This window comes from Grampus griseus, assembly GCF_964374135.1.
Source record: "Grampus griseus genome assembly, chromosome: 16".
NCBI lineage: Eukaryota > Metazoa > Chordata > Mammalia > Artiodactyla > Delphinidae > Grampus > Grampus griseus.
In genome coordinates this window covers 9,776,845-9,800,361 of record NC_139010.1, presented here as the reverse complement: position 1 = coordinate 9,800,361, position 23,517 = coordinate 9,776,845, and the positions used below count along the sequence as shown (strand labels likewise).

Here is a 23,517-nt window from a genome sequence, read left to right as displayed (position 1 = left end):
CCGAGAGCCTACTCAGTTCCGGAAAACAACCCAAGGCTGTTCACTACCCTTAGCAGCCACTCTCTCTGTCCACCTCCTTTTTCCCCCCTCAGGGTGAGGGAATATGAGATCATGAGAGGACAAAATGCTTGGAGAACGTGACTGTATCTGACCTGCCAGGGCCAGCAGCAGCCTGAGTACCTCTGATAAGCCGGCGGGGAGAGCATGCCTCTGGCCACAGGGACTTCTGCAGGCGTCTAATCGAGGCTTCAGAAAAGGAGGTCTTGGGAGAGAGAGCACAGTGATGCTTCTCCCCTGTCAGAGTAACCGCTCTAGCCACTCAGGACAAAATGCCCCGTTGCTCACAGCATCACTCTGCCACAGGGTCACAAACCCCTATTCAACTGACTTTCAGGCTTTTCTCTGAGAAAGAAGAAAGAAAGAAAAAAAGAAAAAAGAAAGAAAGGAAGAAATGGTCTCCTAGGTCTGGGGTAAAAATGAAAAAAGCAAGTTGACTTGCTTTGAAATGCAAAAGACCTCCATCTCCGGCTTGTCCTAGTCCCGAGGGACCGGGGACCCCCCCGGATCTTGCTCACTGCTCTTCATTCAAAGTCCCCTGGGAAACAGCTGCTTGTTTTCCAAGAACTGTAGGAACACTCTGTTCTTCCACAAGGTCCCAGCAAACGTCCACAACCTGGAGCGGCACAAAGGTCAACCAGATGCAGACAGGCTCGCGGCCGCTGTGCTGTTATTATTAAGGCACTTTTGACTGTGTTTCTTTGAGGAAACAAGTATAGACAAGGTTAAAAAAAAAAAGAAGTTATTCTGTATCATATCCCAGAATGGGTCCCAGCCATTTCTCAACCTCGGCCACAGACATGCTCTTCCTCAAAGCATAATCCTCAATCTGCAAAAGATTAAAAGCAGTTTATTAAACCAAAATGATAAGACTTTGTGAACTCAAGTTTCCACAGCATTCGCCAAGATACATTAAGTACGTTTTATGTCTTTTGCCTTAATAGTAATCCACTGAGTTAAACAGAGACAGATATTTATCTATTCATCGAGGTGCCTTATTTTCCGGGCAGAAAAACAACATGTCGTAACTACCTCAGGCTGAGAGCCTGGCTGGGGTGTGTGTGTGGCAGGGGTGTGGGAGGGTTGGTCTGTGTGTAAACGGCAGGGCGAGAAATGGGGCAGTGGGCTGAAATCAAATCAAGACATAAACCGGAGTACATCTCTTCATCCTTTCCCTCTCATTTTATTCTCACTCACATGTAAAATAAAACAGGTCTAACAGTTCCATTCAAAACAAGACAGGCCTCTAGGGATGCCACACACAATGAAATAGCTAACCTACCTGATCCTTGGAAATTTTCCCCACGGCAAAATATCTGGACCTCAAATTGGAGAAGTAAAGGCCGGATACCGCTGAAGCAGGTGCCATGGCCAGCGATTCTGTTAACCTGATGCCTGGGGAGAGCAGCATGGGGAGAAACGTTCGTTTATTCAGTGCTGAGACAGGCCTGCCGAGTGGTAGGCTCCCAGCATATTCTTGTTTACAAGTGAATGAGAGTGAGCTTGTGCCTTCCAGGTGGACACGTAACACAGCATGAAAGATGTGAGCAGACTCGTCTAGCAAATTCCCGCCGAAGGGATGAACAAATTCAGGATGTGCAGATCTCCTCTAACCTGGGGGGAGAGGTCTGGAAAAGACTCTCTACATTCTTATGCCTGCCCTCCAAGATCAGCCATGGAGGCTACGCCTGGCCCTTCTAGACAAGGACTCCAACCCTGCAGATGGGGACACCACCTGGACCTCCAAGCGCACCTGTGAGGCCAAGGCCACTAGGGGAATGACAGACAGCCAGGCCCCACTGAGGATGAGCCCACACCAAGGCTATCTAGTCTACGCCATTCACGTTCTGGACAAGGCAACGGAGCGACGTAAAGGCTCGGTGCTTTGCCAAAGGTCGCCCAGCTGGCTTACGGCAGAAACGGGTCCCCAAGTCCCCGTCTCCTGTCTCCTGGAGCCGCTGCCATCCTGCCAGCCCAGATTCAATGAGCCTCATAGCTCTTCATGTCCATCTACATTCCTTTAACGTCTTCGGCGTGGATGGCACGCTTTTGATGAACGCCACTGAAAACAGTACACTGTGTTCACAGTGGTGTAGAAGTAAAGAGAGAGGGAGCGGAAGGGAAGGGTGGGAATTCTGTGAGACGAGGGTCCAGAGACACTCCTAGAAGTGGTGGAAGGAGAGAGCGACGTCAAATACATTATTAAAGGTTACAAAGGTCACTCAATAGTGGAGAGACTGAAAACAGTAACACACGTGTAATAGGAAAATGGGGCAGGGGATGTACGGGCTGGTGTGAGTCAGCGAAGCTCCCATCTATTGTAGGTGAAAGGAAAATAATGAAAACTGATAAACCTGAAAATGGTGATAAAAGACCACTACTCAACAATAATTCTACAGGGCCTCCATGTGCACGAATTGAAATGAGTTTCTTTTCCTCCTGTTAAAATAATAATAATATATGGGCTTCCCTGGTGGCGCAGTGGTTGAGAGTCCGCCTGCCGATGTGGGGGACACGGGTTCGTGCCCTGGTCTGGGAGGATCCCACATGCCACGGAGCGGCTGGGCCCGTGAGCCATGGCTGCTGAGCCTGTGCGTCCGGAGCCTGCGCTCCGCAGTGGGAGAGGCCACGGCAGTGAGAGGCCCACGTACCGCAAAAAAAAATAATAATAATATGGAGGTGAAGGACTAGAACACACTGCTGGAAGTGAGAAACGACGGGATCAGGGATCTCACTGTAAGCCTCTCCGTGTCCCCCACCTGCTCCATCCGCACGCCTTCCCTCCTCTACCGTGTGTGTAACATGAGGCAGGATGCGCGCCTGCCTGGTGCTGACCTGTGTGCCGCTCCACGTCCGCCAGCCTCCACATGGTCAGCTTCTCGGTGTGGTCGGGCTGGCTGGGGTAGCCGGGCGCCGGCCGGATGCCCTCGTAGCGCAGCCTCCGCAGGTCGGCCACGGCCAGCTGCTCGCCGCCACAGTAGCCCCACAGCTCCCTGCGGACCCGCACGTGCAGCTCCTCGGCGAAGGCCTGGGGCGGAACACACCGTCAGATGGAGGCGGGAGCCCTTCTCCTGCCTTCCCTCCTGCCCTCCGTCCCGCCTGCAAACACACCTCCCTGACCCGACAGCAGGTGGGGGAACCGGCGAGAGGGATGGGCCGGGGGCTCAACTCATCTGTACTGTCATCAGCTGCTCTGCGGCTCAGTTCTGGCCTCAGCCCAGGCTCTCAAGGATCATATTCAATGATCCGAGGATCTGAGGCCCTTCAGACCTTTCTCTGACGCTCAGGCTACAGCTTATGGTGGCCAGAAGGAGGAGCGGGGACCATGACAGCAGCCAGTGACTCTGCTGTGAGCCTCGGGAAAAGGGGAGCGGCTCCCACAGCTTAGGCTGCCCCACCTGACAGAGGAAGATGAGGGATCTACAGGGGAGCCCAACATCAGAACGAGAAGCTCTGAAACAGAACCTGTTTGGCTTTTTGCAGGGTCCTCTGGAAAACATCAAATCACAAGCACAGGGCGACACCAGAACCAAGACAATGAAGTCAAGGCTCCACGGGCCACTCCAACTACAGCATCGCTGAAGGGTACTCTGTGCCCAAAGACGAGGCGTGAGAGTGACTCGAAAATACAGGATTTAAGAGTATGTGTGCTGTCAGAGCCAAACACACACACACGCACATGCACACGTGCGCGCGCACTCTGGCCTCAGGGCACCGCGGCTCTACCTCGGCCAGCCGGTCCCCCAGCGCCTTGACCATGATGCTGCTGTAGTCGTCACACTCTTCCTCGTAGGCCTTGCTCAGCTCCTCCACCCCAAAGCAGGCGACGGCAAACAGACCCAGGTAGTCAGGGACGCCCGAGTGCAGAGGGGCGATGAAGTCCGAGAGGCAGAGGTAGGGGTCTGCGCTGGCAGAGTCCTTCTCGGCCTTGAAACACAAGGAGTGGGCAGAGTGGCCATTAGCATGGAATTGGCACCAACACACAGAGAAGAGCAATCGGGCACCTTCCCAAGAATACAGCTTCAAATGGGGCTGTTTTGTTCACTGTTACATCCCCAGCACTTAGGAGAGCGCCTGATATGTAGTGAGTGTTCAATAAACATGTGTTGAATAAATAAATGGAACGAGATTTTTAGAAAGATATGACATGAAATGACATACACAGTCGAGAAACCAGTTAACTCGCTCATTCACACACTGACCAAACATTTACTGAATGCCTACAGGAACTGGAACCCTAAATATTCATATAAAAAGGTTTTCTTTTCCTCCAAAAGTGTTTTCAATTCAAGACCCACATTAAATCCTAAAGTTATGTTCAAAAGGGGTCCACTAAGTGTGTAAGCCTCTACTTTACATCGACAGAAGCAGTTCAACAAACGGCTAAGGTCAGCAACACAGGGCCACGTGCTGTCCACCACGGGCGGTGGGTCAGGGGATGGCTAAGGACACTGCTGGGCTGGCCTGAAACCAATCAAAAAATTGAGCAGGATCTGCTTCTGGGGTTCTCTCCTCAGGCCAGGTGGCCATCCTCGCCTGCTTTCCATCTTCAGCTGATGACTGACTTATCCCTGCTACTGAGCTGACAAATAAGGTCTTACACATACTTCACAATCAACACGTTTGCTGAGAAGGTAAATAACAAATGACTAATATTTACTGAGTGCTGACTGTGTCAGGCACTGGTCTTGGTGCTTTATATGAATTAACTAATCCAATCCTCTCAACAACCTTGTGAAGTAAGTGACACCACCAGCTCCATTTTATACAAGAAATCCAAGGCAGCGAGAGCTTGAAGAACTAGTTCAAGGTCAGACAGTGGCAGGCCCATGGGTCTGATCCACAACCAATGCTCTTGACCACTATACAACACTGCTTAGGACAGATCAATTAATGAGCAGTCAACCCAGAAGCTTCACAGCTACTTGCTTGCCAGCTCTGGAAACAAGTACAGTCTAATCGACACTGGGCAAAAAACAGTTAAGTGGCTGCAGACAAGAAGGTATTTGATAAAGGCAAGTGGAAATGTCACAGAGCCAGGGCCAGCTATGCAGGGAGGAGCTGCCTTCCACTTGTACTCTGCCCAACAACTGCTCTTTGCTAACAAAAGCCAGGAGATACAAAGTTTCCCAGCACCACAAGGAGAGACAGGTCACAGAGCCACACAGCTCTTTAAAATAGACAGCGATCAGAGCCACTCAGAACAGAAGACTCCCGGAGCAGTAAGTCGCTGCAGCCAGAATTTTCCAGCGTACTGGAAAAAAGCACATCCTTAGAAATAGCTATCTGGGTAGGTAATACACGTACTTTGAAAAGTCATTATATTAAATGCCCTAATACAGTCCCTCACAGACTGCCTGGACATGAATGGTGTTGGATGTAAAAAGAGGTCAGAGGACACAGGGCTTGAAGGATGGAAATTCAGGCCAGGGTGGAGGTTTCTGACCTTAATTACTTCTTTAAAAGAAAAGTCACCAGTTCCCTAGTGAGGAGGGGCTAGAACTTAACATTAGAATCCTCTTGTGTTCTGAGGTGTCTGAGCCTGAGTGCACGGAGTGAGGATGCACCAGGCCTGGGTGCAGAGACTGAGGATGTACCGGGCCTGGGTGCACACAGTAATGGTGCAGCTGTCCCCGTTTAACTTGTTATGGTACTGTTTAATGTCCCAAGTTTAACGATTCCCTCAGACGTTGTTATAGTTAAAACATCTGACATTATGAATTACATTGTGATTATGATTAAAAGCAATACTATCACTCCTGAATGACTGAAAACATCTGACATTATGAATTACATTGTGATTATGATTAAAAGCAATACTATCACTCCTGAATGACTGAAAATGGTAATAAGACCATGCGAGAAGCACTTGCTACTGTCCTTTGTTAATGACTGGTGAATTCTGGCTCCGATTCTTGATCAGGGCAGCTTTTTTTTTTTTTTTTTGCAGTACGCAGGCCTCTCACTGCTGTGGCCTCTCCCGTTGCGGAGCACAGGCTCCGGACGCGCAGGCTCAGCGTCCATGGCTCACAGGCCCAGCCGCTCCGTGGCATGTGGGATCTTCCCGGACCGGGGCACGAACCCGTGTCCCCCACATCAGCAGGCGGACTCTCAACCACTGCGCCACCAGGGAAGCCCCAGCTCATTTTTTATAGCAGCTAAAGGGACATGCTTACAGATTTGCATGTTTAAAGGTGGGGTCATAGGAGAGGGAGCCGTGTGGAGGAGAGCCTGTTCTATGACCCGGGAGAAGCGAGTGGCATGAGAGAACAGCCATCGGGGTGTGGACAGGCTGGGCTCTCCCCTCCAAGCTGCGCAGCTCAGCGCACCCTCCATCAGCTTTCGTTTTCACCTCTGCAAAATGGAAACATATAAACTGCCCGACAACAGGTTGTGTGGAAATGAAACAAGATGGTCCATTAAGTGCCCTGCTAAGCAGCTGGCCCCTGGTAGACATCCAGCGAATGTCTGCTCCCCCCCACCCCATCTTCGCCTTGAGAAAGGAGCCACCAGCCTATTTTAATGACAGGCCCGGATGCAAACCCATGTTCTTGAGCAAGTGAATGTCCACCTGTGCATGACCCCCCGAGGCAGCAGCAGTGTTTCTCCTCACCCATCCAACCCCGACAGGAAACACCTCCCTCCTGCTGGTGCCCGAGAGGCCCAGCTTCTAAACCCACACTGGCCCTTTCTCTATATCACAAATGCCTTGAGCTCGGGGCTGTGACTGGTCATTTGGGGTGAGGTGGGGAAGAGCTATGCTTACACAAAGTTCAAACTTACACCATTCTTATTTACGTTTTGTGAGGGCTTAAAACAAAGAGTAGGGCAATGTGTCCGCTGGCCGCACGGCCTCCGCACCTGCTGCCTGAGTCCGTAGAAGGTGGCGATGGGCTCCACGGCCTGGGGTGCCGCGCCCTCCGCATACAGGTGGATGTCGTCCTGGCTGCTCTGCGCTGGCCAGAACCCAACCACGCCCCTGGCGTGGAGCTGCTTCTGACTAATCAGTGCCTGCAGCATATTTTGGGCATCATCATAGACTTTTTTGGCTTCTTCACCTGTTAGGAAAATATCGTAAGAATTCACTTAGAGATGCCAATAATAACCAGCAAAGCATGCTTCTTTTTAAAACTACTACCTCTCCTCAGTCATCTTCTCTCTTCACCCCTCTCTTTTCCCCTCAAATACTTTAAAAATCAGTGTTTGCCATCAGCAACCCCAGGTCCATGAGCTAAGGGTTCAGCAGTTCTGCTAAGTGCAGCTCCCGTACACAGTCTGCTTCGCCAGCTCAAGCCACTTATTTTTCCATTTAACAAAAGGCAGAGAGCCAGCTCTTGGCTCCGCGCAGCAATGTGTCAGACAGAGAGCGAGACAAGGCAGGCCAGACCCTTCCACCACCACGTTCCTCGTGCACAGACAGCTCCCCTGACCTCACCGTGACCCCTGGGGATGCAGAACAGCCTGAGGAGTGGAGTGTGACTTCAGTGCTGCTCCTGGATGGCCCAGCCCAGGGCCCATCCGGCCCTCACTTGGTTCCGGCGGGAGCCAGCGGGGTTAGGGTTAGGCTTTCTGTCCGGGCCTGGCCAGCCCTGCTTCAGCCACTCAACTGCTCATCTGTGATCACCCAGGAGCAGATCAGAATGAGAGGCCCTTGCCCACTGCTGCACCTTGGCTAGCCTGGGAGCCGCTGAGTCACAGCACCTAACACGCACCCCAGGGCCCCCCCAGGAAGTGGGCAAGGGCCACTCTCCCAGGCTCCCCTCAGCCCTAACCCCACACACCCACCAGTCCACCCCCCACCTCGCTCTGAGCTGGCTGTTACAGAACCCTTTGAAGGGCTTAGTGTTTTGGTCCCATGTCTCTGGGGGCAGGGCTGACAGCGAGACGCAGGGCTAGCAGTTTATCTATCAACTAGCTTGTCACCCCCAGCCCCTCCCCAGCAGGCACAATAGCCTCCTTGCCGGTCCCCAAATCAGCCCACGTGTCTGTGCCTTCCCACTCGGTCTCCTCGGCCTGGAGTGTCCTTTTCTTCATCACCACCTCACATTCCCAGTCCCAGGCCCAGTAGCTCCCACTAATCTTCAAAAAGCAGTTCAAACACCACCTCCTCCAGGAAGCCTCTCCTGATGTCCCACTCTGAGGTCTGACTCATTTCCCTGTGTCCACAGAAGCTGGGCCTTGGTCCCGCAGCACGAGCTCGTCCTGCTGTACGGGAATCACCCTCCAATGCTGCACCAGCCAGCTGGGTACCAGACGGCAGCAATGATACATCTTCTTTTTGATACATTTTTCTTTTGTTTATCCCCAGTGCCCAGCATGTAACTGATGTCAATAAACATTTAGTAAAGAATGGATAAATGAAATGCGAAATGTAGTCAGTAAATAAGGACCAACCCAGCAGATTACAAACTGTCAAAGAGCCGAGCGGATGGAACAGTACCTTTCATCATGTCGTAACAGTAAACTCTCTCCTGCATAATCCACCCCGCTGCTCACCATCTATTCTTGTCTTCAAAGTCCCAAGATCATGTCTCAGATACCAGAGCAGGATGGAAGGATTTACTGAACTAACCTACAGCTTTGTCGTCAAATATCTTCGGAAAGCCTCGGTTTGGGTATTTGCCCCGGAGCTGCCAGACATCGAAGAAAGGCTTCCAGTCAATGTAGTCCACCAGCTTCTGCAGGTCGTAGTCTTCAAAGACCCGAGTCCCAAGGAATGTGGGCTTCACTACAGGACAGAATGAGAGGCGTGAACCCTGGCGCCGGCCTGGGGCTCAGTGCCACTCATGCCTGGTGCCGCCTGCGGGAGGCCTTCCCGCTCTGTTGGCTCCCACGCTCCGCCTCCCTCCTGTCACCCGGAGGAGTTGTTTTACAAAGAGGGGAACTTGAAATTACTGAGGAGAAGGAGTAATTCGCCAGCACATCTTAAAAAAACCTCTTCTTCCCCTGCAGCTGACTGACTGCACCGCCCTTGGAAACTCTTCCCTCAACCCTCCCCACCAACACCCCCACCCAAGAAACAAGACAGACTGGGGTTGATCTCACTTGTACAAATGAAGATGATACTAAAAGAAAGAGCACTGGAGAAAGACACATGTAACAGGCCACTTCCATAAAGTTTAAAAACATGAATCAATAATCGATCAATGTATTGCCTACTGAACATATGCACATAATCGAAGTCTGCGGAAATGCACAAAAATGAGGCATCAAATTCAGGATCCTGCAGGGGAGGGAGGGGCTCACAGTAATTCCCACATGTATGGTTTTGTCTTTTTTAAGTGGGCAGTAGCTTATTCCTTAAGTGCCTGGTGGAGATACACGAATGTTCAATACAGTCTTCTTTACGCCTCCTTGTGAATCTAAAAAAGATCCTAAGTGAAATACTGGTGAAGACTTCAGAGACAGACGGTGCCACTGGGCTTCCTGGGGCACCAGTACCGCCCCGCGCCACCAAGTCCCGGTTGCTTAGGCTGGGGTCCAAGGTGACCACTCCGCTGCCCGCTTCCCAGCCCTCACGCCCTCAGTTTCCTGATCTGCAAATAAGGATCAGAGAACTTAAACTAAAGCACCACGCTCAGGTGCTCAGGGATAACACGGAAGTCTCAAGAGTGTTTTTCCCTCGTTAGACAGTAACAGTGAGAGGAAAGTACAGGAAAAGAAAAGTATGTGCAGCTTCTTAATTTTGCCTGGAAATCTCTACCTTTTGACATAGTTCATGGTAGCTTTCCCCCATGTGTTCCTGGTCATCTTTTTATTATACAGGACAATCCTTGCTTTGTAAATATTCCATTATGCTGGTTTGTTTGGTAATGAAAAAGAAATTACAGCTATTCTCCTGACTGAAGTGCCACCCTGCCTGGAAAGTCAGGGAAACGCTCTGCTTCCGGGTCACGCAAGGGTGTTATTCTTGAATGAGCTTGTCGGCCAGAGTTGGAGATGTGTTTGAGGTTTTACCACCAAAGACCTAGAGAGAAGAACCTTTCCTTCTCTCTTTATTGACTTCTTGCAACTACGCTAAGGCTGGGTTGTCCTTAGGGGCCCTACATGGGGCTTAAACAGCCACTTGAAAAGTGTCACCACTGCCACCTGGTGCTGCAGGCCTTCAGTGGACTATTGCCACTGACAAGTATTTTGGACGCTTGGCCTGGCTAAAATGGGCTCCCCCTTGTGATATTTTTCCAATTTCATACTGAAAGGAAAAGAGAAAACAATAGTTTGGACTATATAGTGATTTATATTTTTTCTAAGGTTTACATGTCTTATTTTATCCTCACATTTCCATAAAGTAACTTCTTTTTTACATATTAGAAACTGTCAAACATGGAAACAATATGCTCAAGGTCACTTGGGATCAGAACCCAAGCCTCCCAGGTCCCCATCTGCCTTCTTCTCACTAAACCGCACTGAGCTCAGCAGGACTGAATCTAGAACCCAGCTCATCTACGTTTCCAATTTAATCCACTCTGCTGAGTGTGTGCAGAACACGGGGGTCGTGAGCAATGAAAGTGGATTGGAGATGTTACCTTGGAAATACAGATTCAATTAATATAACCCCTGTTCACCCTGTCTCGATTTTGCATTTGTATCACATGCCTCTTTGAACCTGTCAAAACGTCTTACACATTTTATTCCTTCATGAACACCTATGCAAGGCAAGAAAAGTGGCTAGAAATCAGAAGGGCAAGAAACCAAATGAAAGAAATCAAAAGAGGGAAGCATCCAAGAGAGAATGAGAGTGAACAAAAATAGGAGAGCCTGCTTCACTGCTATGTTTTAAGGTCTGTTCAATGCACAGGCATTTGCAATTTCAGACATTCCACATCTGCACTTGGGCCCGCCTGGGACCTAGGCCAAGGTAGTGACAGCACCACCCAGGCAGGTCTCTAGTACTGGCTTCAACCTGAAGGAGGCCCACTCAAACAAAGCACAGAGGCAAGAGTATGGGTTTAGAAGACAGATCAGAGATAGAATGCTAGTAACCTCCCAAGTTATTACCCGAGACTCAGTTTCTTCAAGTAAAAGTGGGGATAATAGCACTTCCTGTGTCAAGGACTCAGAGCCGCTGCAGGTCAATCTCAGGACAGTGTTTAGTTCTCCATAAATGGCACCTGTAGACTTTTATTTTTGATCATCACTGAACATAATTAAGAGTTTTTAGCTGCCTGTTTGATTCTGCTGCTCAGTAAATGCAAACATCTCTTCAAGCACAGTTATCACATGCACTTTTCTCTAACCAATAGCCATACAGACCTGGGGGAGGCTCTGACAGCCAGTCAATATGGAAACCGCTTTCTCTAGCTTGCCTTAAAGTTAAGTATCTTCTTTCCTATGAAAAAAGGAAAAGTTATTCAGTCAGAGACTCAGCGTTTCAGCTGCTACTATGAAAGCATGCCCAAGGAAGCTAGTAAATAAGTTTTGCAAGAAAAAATATGCTTTTATTCACGAAAATTCATATCCTAGAAAGCTCTTCCTTTTTCATCCAATATGGCTTCACATCAGCACCAGAACAATAGAGAGTAAAGATGCAATGAGCACCGTTACGTATGGATACGTAAATGCAAGGCGGACCTGCAGCCTTCACCGTGAGGCCTCCTGCCTGTACTTCACCTGAGGCTGGGATTAACTGGTGGCCACCGACTGCCCTGAGGCCCAGAAGGCAGAACCAAGAAACAGCCAAACGTAGGCAAACTAAGGAAGGGGAAGGCCAACCACAGTGCCCTGGTCCAGCTGACGCCTCAGAAACTTGTTCCCGTCTCGCTGTCTGTTATCCCATTTCACTTACCTGGCCACCCCTGAAATACACCCCCCGCCTCCCCATACACAAGGCCCAGCAAGCAGATAACCAGGAAGAAATATCCCAACGACCTCTAAGGAGTCATCATGCCTAGTCTCCATGCATCTCCTGAAGCTAGTCTACAGAGGGCCAGTTCTTGAAACATTATTCTGCACAGAGAGCTTCGGGCGATCAGGCAGAGAGACTGACACTGGTCCTGTCTAATGTCTTCATTCTCTTCCATTATTTCCTCAAGCATAAGGATCTGTGGGCGCCACCCCAGTACACTCAGTCCCCATCTCCCTGCTGCCTATGAGCTCATGTTTTATTCATTCTCATAAGTGGCAGCCAGCACAGCACCCAACACCTACTTCTTACTCAGTACATGTTTGGAGGAATAAATAAAATTAACCTTAATATAACCCAAAATTACTGGGAACACTGAAGAACGCTGATGTGAACTAGAAAGTAGGACTTCCCAAAAATGATCCCAAACCTTCCCCTCCTCCAAACAGCAAATTCACATTAAAAACTGTAGGATCGGACTTCCCTGGTGGTCCAGTGGTTAAGAATCCGCCTTCCAATGCAAGGGATGCAGGTTAAATCCCTGGTCAGGAAACTAAGATCCCATATGCTGTGGGGCAACTAAGCCCGTGCGCCACAACTAGAGAGCCCGCGCACCGCGACTACCAAGCCCGTGCACCCTGGAGCCATGGGCCACAACTAGAGAAGCCCACGTGCCGCAATGAAGATCCTGCGTGCCGCAACTAAGACCTGACGCGGCCAAAAAAAACAAAAAACAAAAAACTGTAGGATCGTTTTATTACCCAAACAAGCGGGGACCTGTTTTTGTCACTTACCTTGAGAGACTCATAATGGTCTTGTCTAATATCTTCATATTCTTCCATGATCTCCTCAAAGTACTCATCTTTTAGATTCTCATCTAACAGTTGAGAACACTGAAAATGCAAGATCAAAATTCAATAACCATAGAGCAGCGAAAGAAGATAAAACATGACTAATACTGGTCAGTCCTAGGGTCACCTCCTTCAGGAAGCCTTCCCATACTAACATCATTTCCTCTCCCTTCACCAGTTGTGCTAATGCCTGCCTGGCTTTACAGTAAAGGGTTAACTCAGCAGGCCTGGGATGCTCCAATGTTGCACGTTACAAAGAAGAGACTGGACTTTGACCGCTCCTGGGAGATAAACTCTAAGCCCTCAGAATATGCTGCCTGATAAAGAATGTCTTTGTCTACCTGGGGCCTCAGGCCATCCCAGAAAGTTTATGCTAATGATGTGAATTATGGGGGAACTTGGCTTACGTGCTATCTAACCTCTGGAGGGGTTGAAGCCTGAGAACCCCCTAAGGTACTCAGACAGGTGAGTATGCCCTGCCTATGTGACTGGCTTCCAATAAAAGCCCAAGACACTAGGGCTCAGGCGAGCGTCCCTGGTCGGCAACACTCTGTACATGCTGTCACACATCATTAGTGGAAGAATTAAGCTCTGTCCGTATGACTCTGAGGGGAGAGACACCTGGATGCTGGTGCCTGGCCTTCTCTAGATTCCACTCAATTTTAATCTGTATCCTTTCATGGTTATAAACCGTGATTGTGAGTATAACAGTGTTTCTGAGTTCTGTGAGTCCTAGCAAATCACTGAAACTGGGGGTGGTCTTGGGGCCCCAAAACACACTGGTTAGGTACCCCCTCTTCAGGGTTTCAAAGATACTCTGTTCATCTCTCCATCACTGCATTTACCACAGGCTTCCAGCATCTGCCTAGGCATCTACCTCCCTGACTAGAGGACAGGCCCTGTGAGGGTAGGAGTGCACCTTAACCACCTTCGTGCCCCTGGCTTCTAACGTGGGGCCCAGCACGTAGAAGGTGCATCCTCACAAAATGTTTGCTGATGGAATGAGGCTGATCTTCACAGTCAACCATGAGCTTGTGCTAAAATAAGAAAGGAAACTGATCATCTGAGAAAAGTGAGGCTACTCGGTAAACTGTAAAACTAGAATCAGCTAAATAGTATTTATGACTATGATTATCAAATAGGTAGAACAGCTGCCACCAAAGCTCAAAATAAAATCACGAAGGAAGAGGAAATGGCTGCTGCTGTTCACATCAGTTCCAAAATCACAGCACTGCCCCAACCCTGCATCCTCCAGCAGGATTTTCTAACACACAAAAAGGCAGGGAAGTTCAATACCATTATCTGAAATGGAGGAAGTTCGGCTGGGTGATGGCTAAAGTGCCCATCAGCTTTAAATGTCTATAATTCTGTGTGAATTGTCTGAGTATCTCTAATAAAAATCCAATCACCTGTAAGTTAGTATAAAACCAAATCACTTTATTAAGAAATATAATCAGTAAAGGCCATTGTGATAAGCCTAAAAACAGGCTCCCAAAGGGTATGCATACTAGAGTAATTCCCAGTCTTACGTGAACCTCACCTCAATGGAGTCCTCATTTAGGAAATCCAGCAGAGCTCATGAAAACAAGAAAGGATGTCTACTCCTGAGCTCCCCCAAAGTACATGCAATCACTGTTTTAAAACACTGTTGCGTTCTGCTAGAATTTAAACTCTGAGAAAGTAACTCCCCGATTTCCAGAACTTGACAGCATCCAATACAGGAACTACTGGGTAAATGGAAGGGGTTGCTGCTGTTGGCTGGTCCCTTCCACACCCCCCGTGGAGCTCCTGCTGCCAGAGCTGTGGTGACAGGCCCCTCCCTGCCCAGGCTGACTTGCTCAATGGAAACAAGCTCATGGCCAATTATATGGGCTAATCTATGTGGTCCTTCCATCACAAAACCAGAGTCCATCCTGTGTTTTCTTGCCAACCATCAGACATAGTAGAACTTTTCCTTTTTTTTTCTTTTTTCTTTCTCACGGCAAATTGCAGCACAATTTACGTTGGGAATATGTTGAAAATTTATTTTCTAATTTAAAGAGGACTGAATATTCACACCTTGTTTTTTATTTTTTTTAAAAAAAGGAAAGAAAGTAAGGAGACATCCATCATCCGGTCTAAATCTCCAACTATTATGTACGTAATTGCCACATTTTGGAACCTTTCAAATAAATACATGACACAGTAGCTAGAGTGTAAACCTGCGTCATGATCACTGCAGTGAGATCAAAAGACTCTGAACCATCAATCAATCTAAACAAATCAACCTAAACACACTGTACCACTGACTCCCGAAATGTGTCACTGGCAATTACCCAAATGATTTGCCATCAGACTTATGTCTGAGTAATTTCAAAAGGTGGCTGTTTCTTTGTATATGAGAAGAGCCAACTACTGTCGACTGCCTGGCTGGACCGAACGGTAAAAGGCACAGACACCCACGCCTCATCCTCTGCTGGCTTCCAGCTGGGTCCACGGGGCTTTAGCTCTTCCAGACGGTGGAGGAGTGTCCTCGGAAGAGAATCAAGGGACCAAGTCATTCCCAGCTAAAGTCTTCCCCGACCTGTGGGGTCAGTGTTACCACTGTGCATGCAAACGGGACCAACGGCCTGGTCTCCAAACAGGAAATGTTCACAGTCATTCATTAGCATTTGAAAACAGGAATAAGCCTTAAAGAGAGGCTCACTGGTTACTCAACCATGGACCTGACATAACCTCTTTACGAAACACTAGCCAAATATAAGATCCAAAAAATTATTTTTAAATTGAGTTGTAGAAATGTAGTTTATTTGCACGTTAGTCTATCTCAATGGCAATTTAAATAACTGCAATTTTATGACTCCAGCCCGATTTAATTTTATCCTTCTTAATAAAGGGGACATTAGATATTAATGGAAACAAGTTTAACTAATGCCTCACAGAGTAAGAGCACCTGCATTCAAATCCACACCTGTTGCTTCAGGGATGTGTGGCCTCAAGAGTTACTAATCTCTTCATTCCTGTTTCCTCACCTCTAAAATGGGGATAATGAAAGTGTCTACCTCATGAGGATAAAATAAAAAATCCATGTGAAGCACTTAGCACAGTGCTGGGTACACTATAAATATTTAATAATGTTACTGATTATTGTATAATTTTCATATAAGTAAATTCAAAGATCTGAAAGAATTCCTTTGGAAAATGGCTCAGGAAATGTGTCGCCCTGGTCCAGGCTGCGTGACAGTGCCTAGTAGTGTCACAAGTCACCAGGCCCCTCGCCTGCAAATGTGAAGGTTGGACTAGATTAATGGTGCTTAAATTGCGCTCTTCCAATGAGAACCAGGAATGGGATGAGGGGTGGAAGGGGCTGTTCTCCTTTGTATACTACTGAGTTTTCAGGGGAGACATCACTTGCAAACAAGGTTTCTGTGGCTAAAACAAACTTGGAAACCACTGCACCACATGGTCACTCAGATTCCCACAACCTATTATATCCCATTATTCAGTGAAAATAATGAAACACATAAGAAGAGACGATGTTAGGCTTCACTGATGGAGAAAAGCAGGAAAAACCACTTAGGTAAGTTCTTTATTATATTTACCAAATTCTGTGTTTTCAACATATATCTGTGAATGCTTTTCTGCCCTTGGGTAGGGTCAACTGGCCCATTCCAGATTAAACGTTTTTCTACCTGGAAATGGGTCATTAAAAAAAATTCTACATTCCTTACTACTCAGCCATAAAAAAGAACAAAATAATGCCATTTGCAGAAATATGGATGGACCAAGAGATTTTCATACTGAGTGATGTAAATCAGAAAGAGAAAGACAAATTCCATACGATATCACCTATATGTGGAATCTAAAATAGGACACAAATGAACTTATCTATGAAACAAAAACAGAATCATGGACATACAGAACAGACTGGTGTTTGCCAAGGGGGAGGGGGTTAGAAGATGTAAGCTTTTATATAGAGAACAGATAAACAACAGAGTCCTACTGTATAGCACAGAGAACTGTATTCAATGTCCTATATTCAATAATGCAAAAGAGAATCAGGCTCCCTGACTTCAGACTATACTACAAAGCTACAGTAATCAAGACAGTATGGTACTGGCACAAAAACAGAAATATACATCAATGGAACAGGATAGAAAGCCCAGAGATAAACTCACGCACATATGGTCACCTTATCTTTGATAAAGGAGGCAGGAATGTACAGTGGAGGAAAGATAGCCTCTTCAATAAGTGGTGCTGGGAAAACTGGACAGGTACATGTAAAAGTATGAAATTAGAACACTCCCTAACACCATACACAAAAATAAACTCAAAATGGATTAAAGACTTTCATGTAAGGCCAGACACTATCAAACTCTTAGAGGAAAACATAGGCAGAACACTCTGACATAAATCACAACAAGATCCTTTTTGACCCACTTCCTAGAGAAATGGAAATAAAAACAAAAATAAACAAATGAGACCTAATGAAACTTCAAATCTTTTGCATAGCAAAGGAAACCACAAACAAGACAAAAAGACAACCCTCAGAATGGGAGAAAATATTTGCAAATGAAGCAATTGACAAAGGATTAATCTTTAAAATTTATAAGCAGCTCATGCAGCTCAATATAAAAAAAAACAAACAACTCAATCCAAAAATGGGCAGAAGACCTAAATAGACATTTCTCCAAAGAATATATACAGATTGCCAACAAACACATGAAAGAATGCTCAACATCATTAATCATTAGAGAAATGCAAATCAAAACTACAATGAGGGGGCTTTCCTGGTGGCGCAGTCGTTGAGAGTCCGCCTGCCGATGCAGGGGACACAGGTTCGTGCCCCGGTCCGGGAAGATCCCACATGCCGCGGAGCGGCTGGGCCCATGAGCCATGGCCGCTGAACCTGCGCGTCTGGAGCCTGTGCTCCGCAACGGGACAGGCCACACAGTGAGAGGCCCGCGTACCGCAAAAAACAAAACAAAACAAAAAAGAGATGAATGGATAAAAAAAATGTGGCACATATATACAATGGAATATTACTCATAAAAAGAAATGAAATTGAGTTACTTGTAGTGAGGTGGATGTACCCAGAATCTGTCATACAGAGTGAAGTAAAAGTCGAAGGAGAAAAACAAATACCATATGCTAACACATATATGTGGAATCTAAGAAAAAAAAAAGGTCATGAAGAACCTAGGGGCAAGACAAGAATAAAGACACAGACCTACTAGAGAATGGACTTGAGGATAAGGGGAGAGGGAAGGGTAAGCTGTGACAAAGTGAGAGAGTGGCACAGACATATATACACTATCAAATGTAAAATACATAGCTAGTGAGAAGCAGCCACATAGCACAGGGAGATCAGCTCAGTGGTTTGTGACCACCTAGAGGGGTGGGATAGGGAGGGAGGGAGGGAGACGCAAGAGGGAAGACATACGGGAACATATGTATATGTATAACTGATTCACTTTGTTATAAAGCAGAAAGTAACACACCATTGTAAAGCAATTATACTCCAATAAACATGTTAAAAATATATAAATAATGCAAAAGATTATTAAAAAGAATGCATATATATGCATAACTGAATTACTTTGCTGTACAGCAGAAACTAACACAACGTTGTAAAAAACTATACTTCAAATAAAATTGATTAAAAAATTCTGCATTCCTTTCATCTCTGGCACAGAGTTAAGAAGTGCCCATTCATGTTTGTAAATATTTGTCAATGGCCGAAATCTCTCTGGGTTGGTGTCAAGGTCCAAGTGTCCTGGCACCCTTCCTATTACTCAGGCCAGCACTGCTGCAGGTGGCTCGGGGGTGGTGCCGGAAAACACAGGACACACACACCCGTCCTCCTTCCGGCAATGCACACACCCGCAGTGACCACGACACGAGCCCAAGGATATTTTTTCACATTTCCCTAGTACAATTAAACAGAAGATCAGCTCTGTGCTTTGTGACCACAGGGAGGTGTGGCATAGGGAGGGTGGGAGGGAGGGAGACGCAAGAGAGAAGAGATAAGGAAACATATGTATATATATAACTGATTGATTTTGTTGTAAATCAGAAACTAACACACCATTGTAAAGCAATTATACTCCAATAAAAATGTTAAAAACAAAAACCAATAGAAGGTTTTGGGCAATACCCTCAACTCAGAGACCTCTGTGTTGCCCCTTCAACGCAGCTCTAATTCTCAGACTCTCTGTTGCCCCTACACAGGAGCTCTAACTCTCACCACTCTGTTTGCTCCTTCAGAGCGCCTCTAATTCTAAGCGCTCTCAGCTGCCGCTTCACAGCAGCTGTAAACCTCAGCGCTTTCTGTTGCCCCTTCAACGCAGCACTAAACCTCAGAGAGCTCTGCTACCCCTTCAACGCAGCTCTAAATCTCAGCGCTCGCTGTTGCCCCTTCAGAGCAGCTCTGACTAAATCTCAGCGCTCTTTGTTGCCCCTTCAACACAGCTCTAACTCTCAGCGCTCACTGTTGCCCATTCACAGCAGCTCTGAATAAATCTCAGGGCTTTCTGTTGCCCCTTCACAACAGCTCTGACAAACACTCAGCGCTCTATGTTGTCCCTTCCAAGCAGCTCTGACTAAATGTCAGCGCTCTCTGTTGCCCCATCACAGCAGCTCTAACTCTCAGCGCCCTGTGTGGCCCCTTCAACGCAGCTCTAATGCTCAGCACTCTCTTCATTGCCCCTTTACAACAGCTCTAACTCTCAGCGATCTCTGTTGCCCCTTCACAGCAACTCTAACTCTCACCACTCTGTTTCCTCTGCCCAGAAGCTCTAACTCTCACCACTCTGCTTCCCCTTCACAGCAGCCCCGACTCTCAACGCTCTGTGTTGCCCCATCAACAGAGCTCTAACTCGCAGAGCTCACTGTTGCCCCTTCACAGCGGCTCTAACACTCACCACTCTGTTTCCCCTTCACAGCCGCTCTAACACTCACCACTCTGTTTCCCCTTCACAGCCGCTCTAACTCTCACCGCTATCTGTTGCCCCTTCCCAGGAGCTCTAACTCTCAGCGCTATGTGTTGCCCCTTCTCAGCAACGCTAAATCTCAGCTCTCTGTGTTGCCCCTTCACAGCAGTTCTAATTCTCAGCGCTGTTTCCCCATCACAGTAGCTCGAACTCTCAGCGCTCTGTGTTGCCCCTTCAACGCAGCTCTAATTCTCAGCGATCCCTGGTGCCACTTCACAGGAGCGCTGCCTAACTCTCAAGCGCTCTGTATGGCCCCATCAACGCAGCTCTAACTCGCAAGCCCTCTCTGTTGCCCCTTCACAGCAGACATAACACTCAACCCTCTCTGTTGTCCCTTCCTAGCAGCTCTGACTAAATCTCAGCGCTCTGTTTCCCCTTCACACCAGCTCTCTCTCTCAGCGCTCTGTGTTGCCCCTTCAACGCAGCTCTAACTCTCAGAGCTCTCTCTGGTGCGCATTCTCAGCAGCTCTAACTTCCAGTGCTCTGTGTTGCCCCTAACAGCAGCTCTAACTCTCAGTGCTCTCTATTGCCCCTTCACAGGAGCTCTGACTAACTCTCGTCCCTCTGTTTGCTCCCTCAGAGCAGCTCTAATTCTAAGTGCTCTCAGTTGCCCGTTCACAGCAGCTGTAAACCTCATCGCTCTCTGTTGCCCCTTCAGCGCAGCTCTAACGCTCAGCGCTCGCTGTTTGCCTCTTCAGTGCAGCTCTGACTAAATCTCGGCGCTATGTGTTTCCCCTTCACAGCAGCTCTAACTCTCACCATTGTTTCCGCTTCACAGCAGCCCTGACTCTCAACGCTCTGTGTTGCCCCTTCAACGCAGCTGTAACTCAGAGCTCACTGTTGCCCATTCATAGCAGATATAACTATCAGCCCTGATTGTTGCCCCTTCAGAGCAGCTCTGAATAAATCTCAGCGCTCTCTTGTTGCCCCTTCACACCAGCTCTATCTCTCAGCGCTCTGTGCTGCCCCTTCAACGCACTGCTAACTCTCACCTCTCTCTCTTGCACAGTCACAGCAGCACTAACTACCTCTCACCGCTATCTGTTGCCCCTTCACAGGAGCTCTAACTCTCAGCGCTATGTGTTGCCCCTTCTCAGCAATGCTAAATCTCAGCACTCCGTGTTGCCCCTTCAACGCAGCTCTAATTCTCAGCGATCCCTGGTGCCCCTTCACAGGAGCGCTGACTGACTCTCAAGCGTTCTGTTGCCCCTTCACAGCAGCTGTAACTCTAAGTGCTCTCAGTTGCCCCTTCTCAGCAGCTCTAACTCACAGCACTCTGGGTTGCCCCTTCAGTGCAGCTCTCACTAAATCTCAGCGCTCTGTGTTTCCCCTTCACAGCAGCTCTCTAAGCGATCTCTGTTGCCCCTTCACAGCAGCTCTAACTCTCAGAGCGCTCTGTTGCCCTTCAGAGCAGCTCTGACTAACTTTCAGCGCTCCCGGTTGCCCCTTCACAACAGTTCTAACTCAGCGCTCTGTGTTGCGCCTTCACAACATCTTCGAATAACTCTCACCGCTCCCTGTTGCCACTTATCTGCAGCTCTAACTCTCAGCGCTCTCTTTTGCCCCTTGAGAACAGCTCTGAATTAATCTCACCACTCTCTGTTGCCCACTCATAGCAGCTCTAACGCTAAGCGCTCTAAGTTTCCCCTTCACATCAGCTCTAACTCTCAGCACTTTCTGTTGCCCCTTCACAGCTGCTCTGACTATTTCGCAGCGCTCTCTGTTGCCCCTTCACAGCACCTATAACTTTAAGCGCTCTCAGTTGCCCCTTCAGAGCAGCTCTGATGAAATCTCAGCACTCTCTGTGGCCCCTCCACAGCAGCTGTATCTCTCAGCGATCTCTACTACCCCTTCACAGGAGCTCTAACTCTCAGCGCTGTGTGTTGCCCCTTCACAACAGCTGCAACTCTCACCACTCTGTTTCCGCTTCACAGCAGCCCTGACTCTCAACGCTCTGGGTTGCCCATCAACACAGCTGTAACTCAGAGCTCACTGTTGCACCTTCACAGCAGCTCTAACTCTCACCGCTCTGTTTGCTACTTGAGAGCAGCTCTAATTCTAAGCGCTCTCAGTTGCCCCTTCACAGCAGCTGTAAACCTCATCGCTCTCTCTTGCCCCTACAACGCAGCTCTAACGCTCAGCGCTCGCTGTTGCCTCTTCAGAGCAGCTCTGACTAAATATCAGCGCTCTGTCTTGCCCCTTTCCAGCAGCTCTAACTTTCAGCGCTATGTGTTGCCCCTTCACAACAGCTGGAACTCTCACCACTCTGTTTCCCTTTCACAGCAGCTCTAACTCTCACCACTGTTTCCGCTTCACAGCAGCCCTAACTCTCAACGCTCTGGGTTGCCCATCAACACAGCTGTAACTCAGCGCTCACTGTTGCCCATTCATAGCAGCTATAACTCTCAGCGCTCTGTTGACCCTTCATTGTAGCTCTGACTAAATCTCAGCGCTCTCTGTTGCCCCTTCACACCAGCTCTATCTCTCAGCACACCGTGTTGCCCCTTCAACGCAGCTCTAACTCTCAGAGCTCTCTCTGTTTCCCCTTCACAGCAGCTCTAACTCTAAGCGCTCTCAGTTGCCCCTTCAATGCAGCTCTATAACTCACAGCACTCTCTGTTCCCACTTTAACGCAGCTCTAACTCTCACCGCTCTCTGTTGCCCTTTAGAGCAGCTCTGACTATATCTCAGTGCTCTCTGTTTCCCCAAGGCAGCTTTAACTCTCAGCGCTCTCTATTGCCCCTTCACAGGAGCTCTAACTCTCACCGCTCTGTTTGCTAATTGAGAGCAGCTCTAATTCTAAGCGCTCTCAGTTGCCCCTTCACAGCAGCTGTAAACCTCAGCGAGCTCTGTTGCCCCTTCAACGCAGCTCTAACTCTCAGCGCTCGCTGTTGCCCCTTCAGTGCAGCTCTGACTAAATGTCAGCGCGCTGTGTTGCCCCTTCACAGAAACTCTCTCAGCACGCTCTGTTGCCCCTTCACAGCAGCTCTAACTCTCAGCGCGCTCTGTTGCCCTTCAGAGTAGCACTAAATCTCAGCGCTTTCTGTGGCCCCTTCACAGCAGCTCTAACTCTCATAGCGCTCTGTTGCCCCTTCAGAGGAGCTCCGCCTAAATCTCAGCGATCTGTGTTGCCCCTTCACAGCAGCTCTAAATCTCAGCGCTGTGTGTTACCCCTTCACAACAGCTGTAACTCTCACCACTCTCTGTTTACCCTTCACAGCAGCTCTAACTAAATCTCAGCGATCTGTGTTGCCCCTTCACAGCAGCTCTAAATCTCAGCGCTGTGTGTTGCCCCTTCACAACAGCTGTAACTCTCACCACTCTCTGTTTCCCCTTCACAGCAGCTCTAACTCTCACCAATCTCTGTTTCCGCTTCACAGCAGCCCTGACTCTCTACGCTCTCTGTTGCCCCTTCACAGCGGCTTTAACTCTAAGCGCTCTCAGTTGCCCCTTCACAGCAGCTCTAACTCTCAGAGCGCTCTGTTGCCCCTTCAGAGCAGCTCTGACTGAATCTCAGCGCTCTCTGTTTCCCCTCCACAGCACCTCTATCTCTCAGCGCTGTTTGCTTCTTCAGAGCAGCTCTAATTCTAAGCGCTCTCAGTTGCCCCTTCACAGCAGCTCTAACTCTCACCAATCTCTGTTTCCGCTTCACAGCAGCCCTGACTCTCTACGCTCTCTGTTGCCCCTTCACAGCGGCTTTAACTCTAAGTGCTCTCAGTTGCCCCTTCACAGCAGCTCTAACTCTCAGAGCGCTCTGTTGCCCCTTCAGAGCAGCTTTGACTGAATCTCAGCGCTC

The 23,517-nt window shown here is 48.3% G+C and overlaps 1 protein-coding gene across 2 annotated transcripts in view; it reads right to left on the bottom strand.

Moving 5' to 3' along the window:
* Positions 1–799: 799 nt before the first annotated feature.
* Positions 800–23,517, bottom strand: part of MTR (5-methyltetrahydrofolate-homocysteine methyltransferase) — a gene marked incomplete at its 3' end in the record, with an annotated part of 221,123 nt that continues 198,405 nt past the window's right edge. For both annotated transcript variants that reach the window (XM_082674034.1, XM_082674035.1), the window contains exons 26-33: positions 12,694–12,792; positions 11,311–11,386; positions 8,630–8,785; positions 6,919–7,115; positions 3,784–3,984; positions 2,893–3,085; positions 1,340–1,452; positions 800–886 (exon numbers count right to left, since the gene is read on the bottom strand). In XM_082674034.1, coding sequence (XP_082530160.1) covers positions 800–886; positions 1,340–1,452; positions 2,893–3,085; positions 3,784–3,984; positions 6,919–7,115; positions 8,630–8,785; positions 11,311–11,386; positions 12,694–12,792 — 1,122 coding nt within the window. The remainder of the gene's footprint in view (positions 887–1,339; positions 1,453–2,892; positions 3,086–3,783; positions 3,985–6,918; positions 7,116–8,629; positions 8,786–11,310; positions 11,387–12,693; positions 12,793–23,517) is intronic.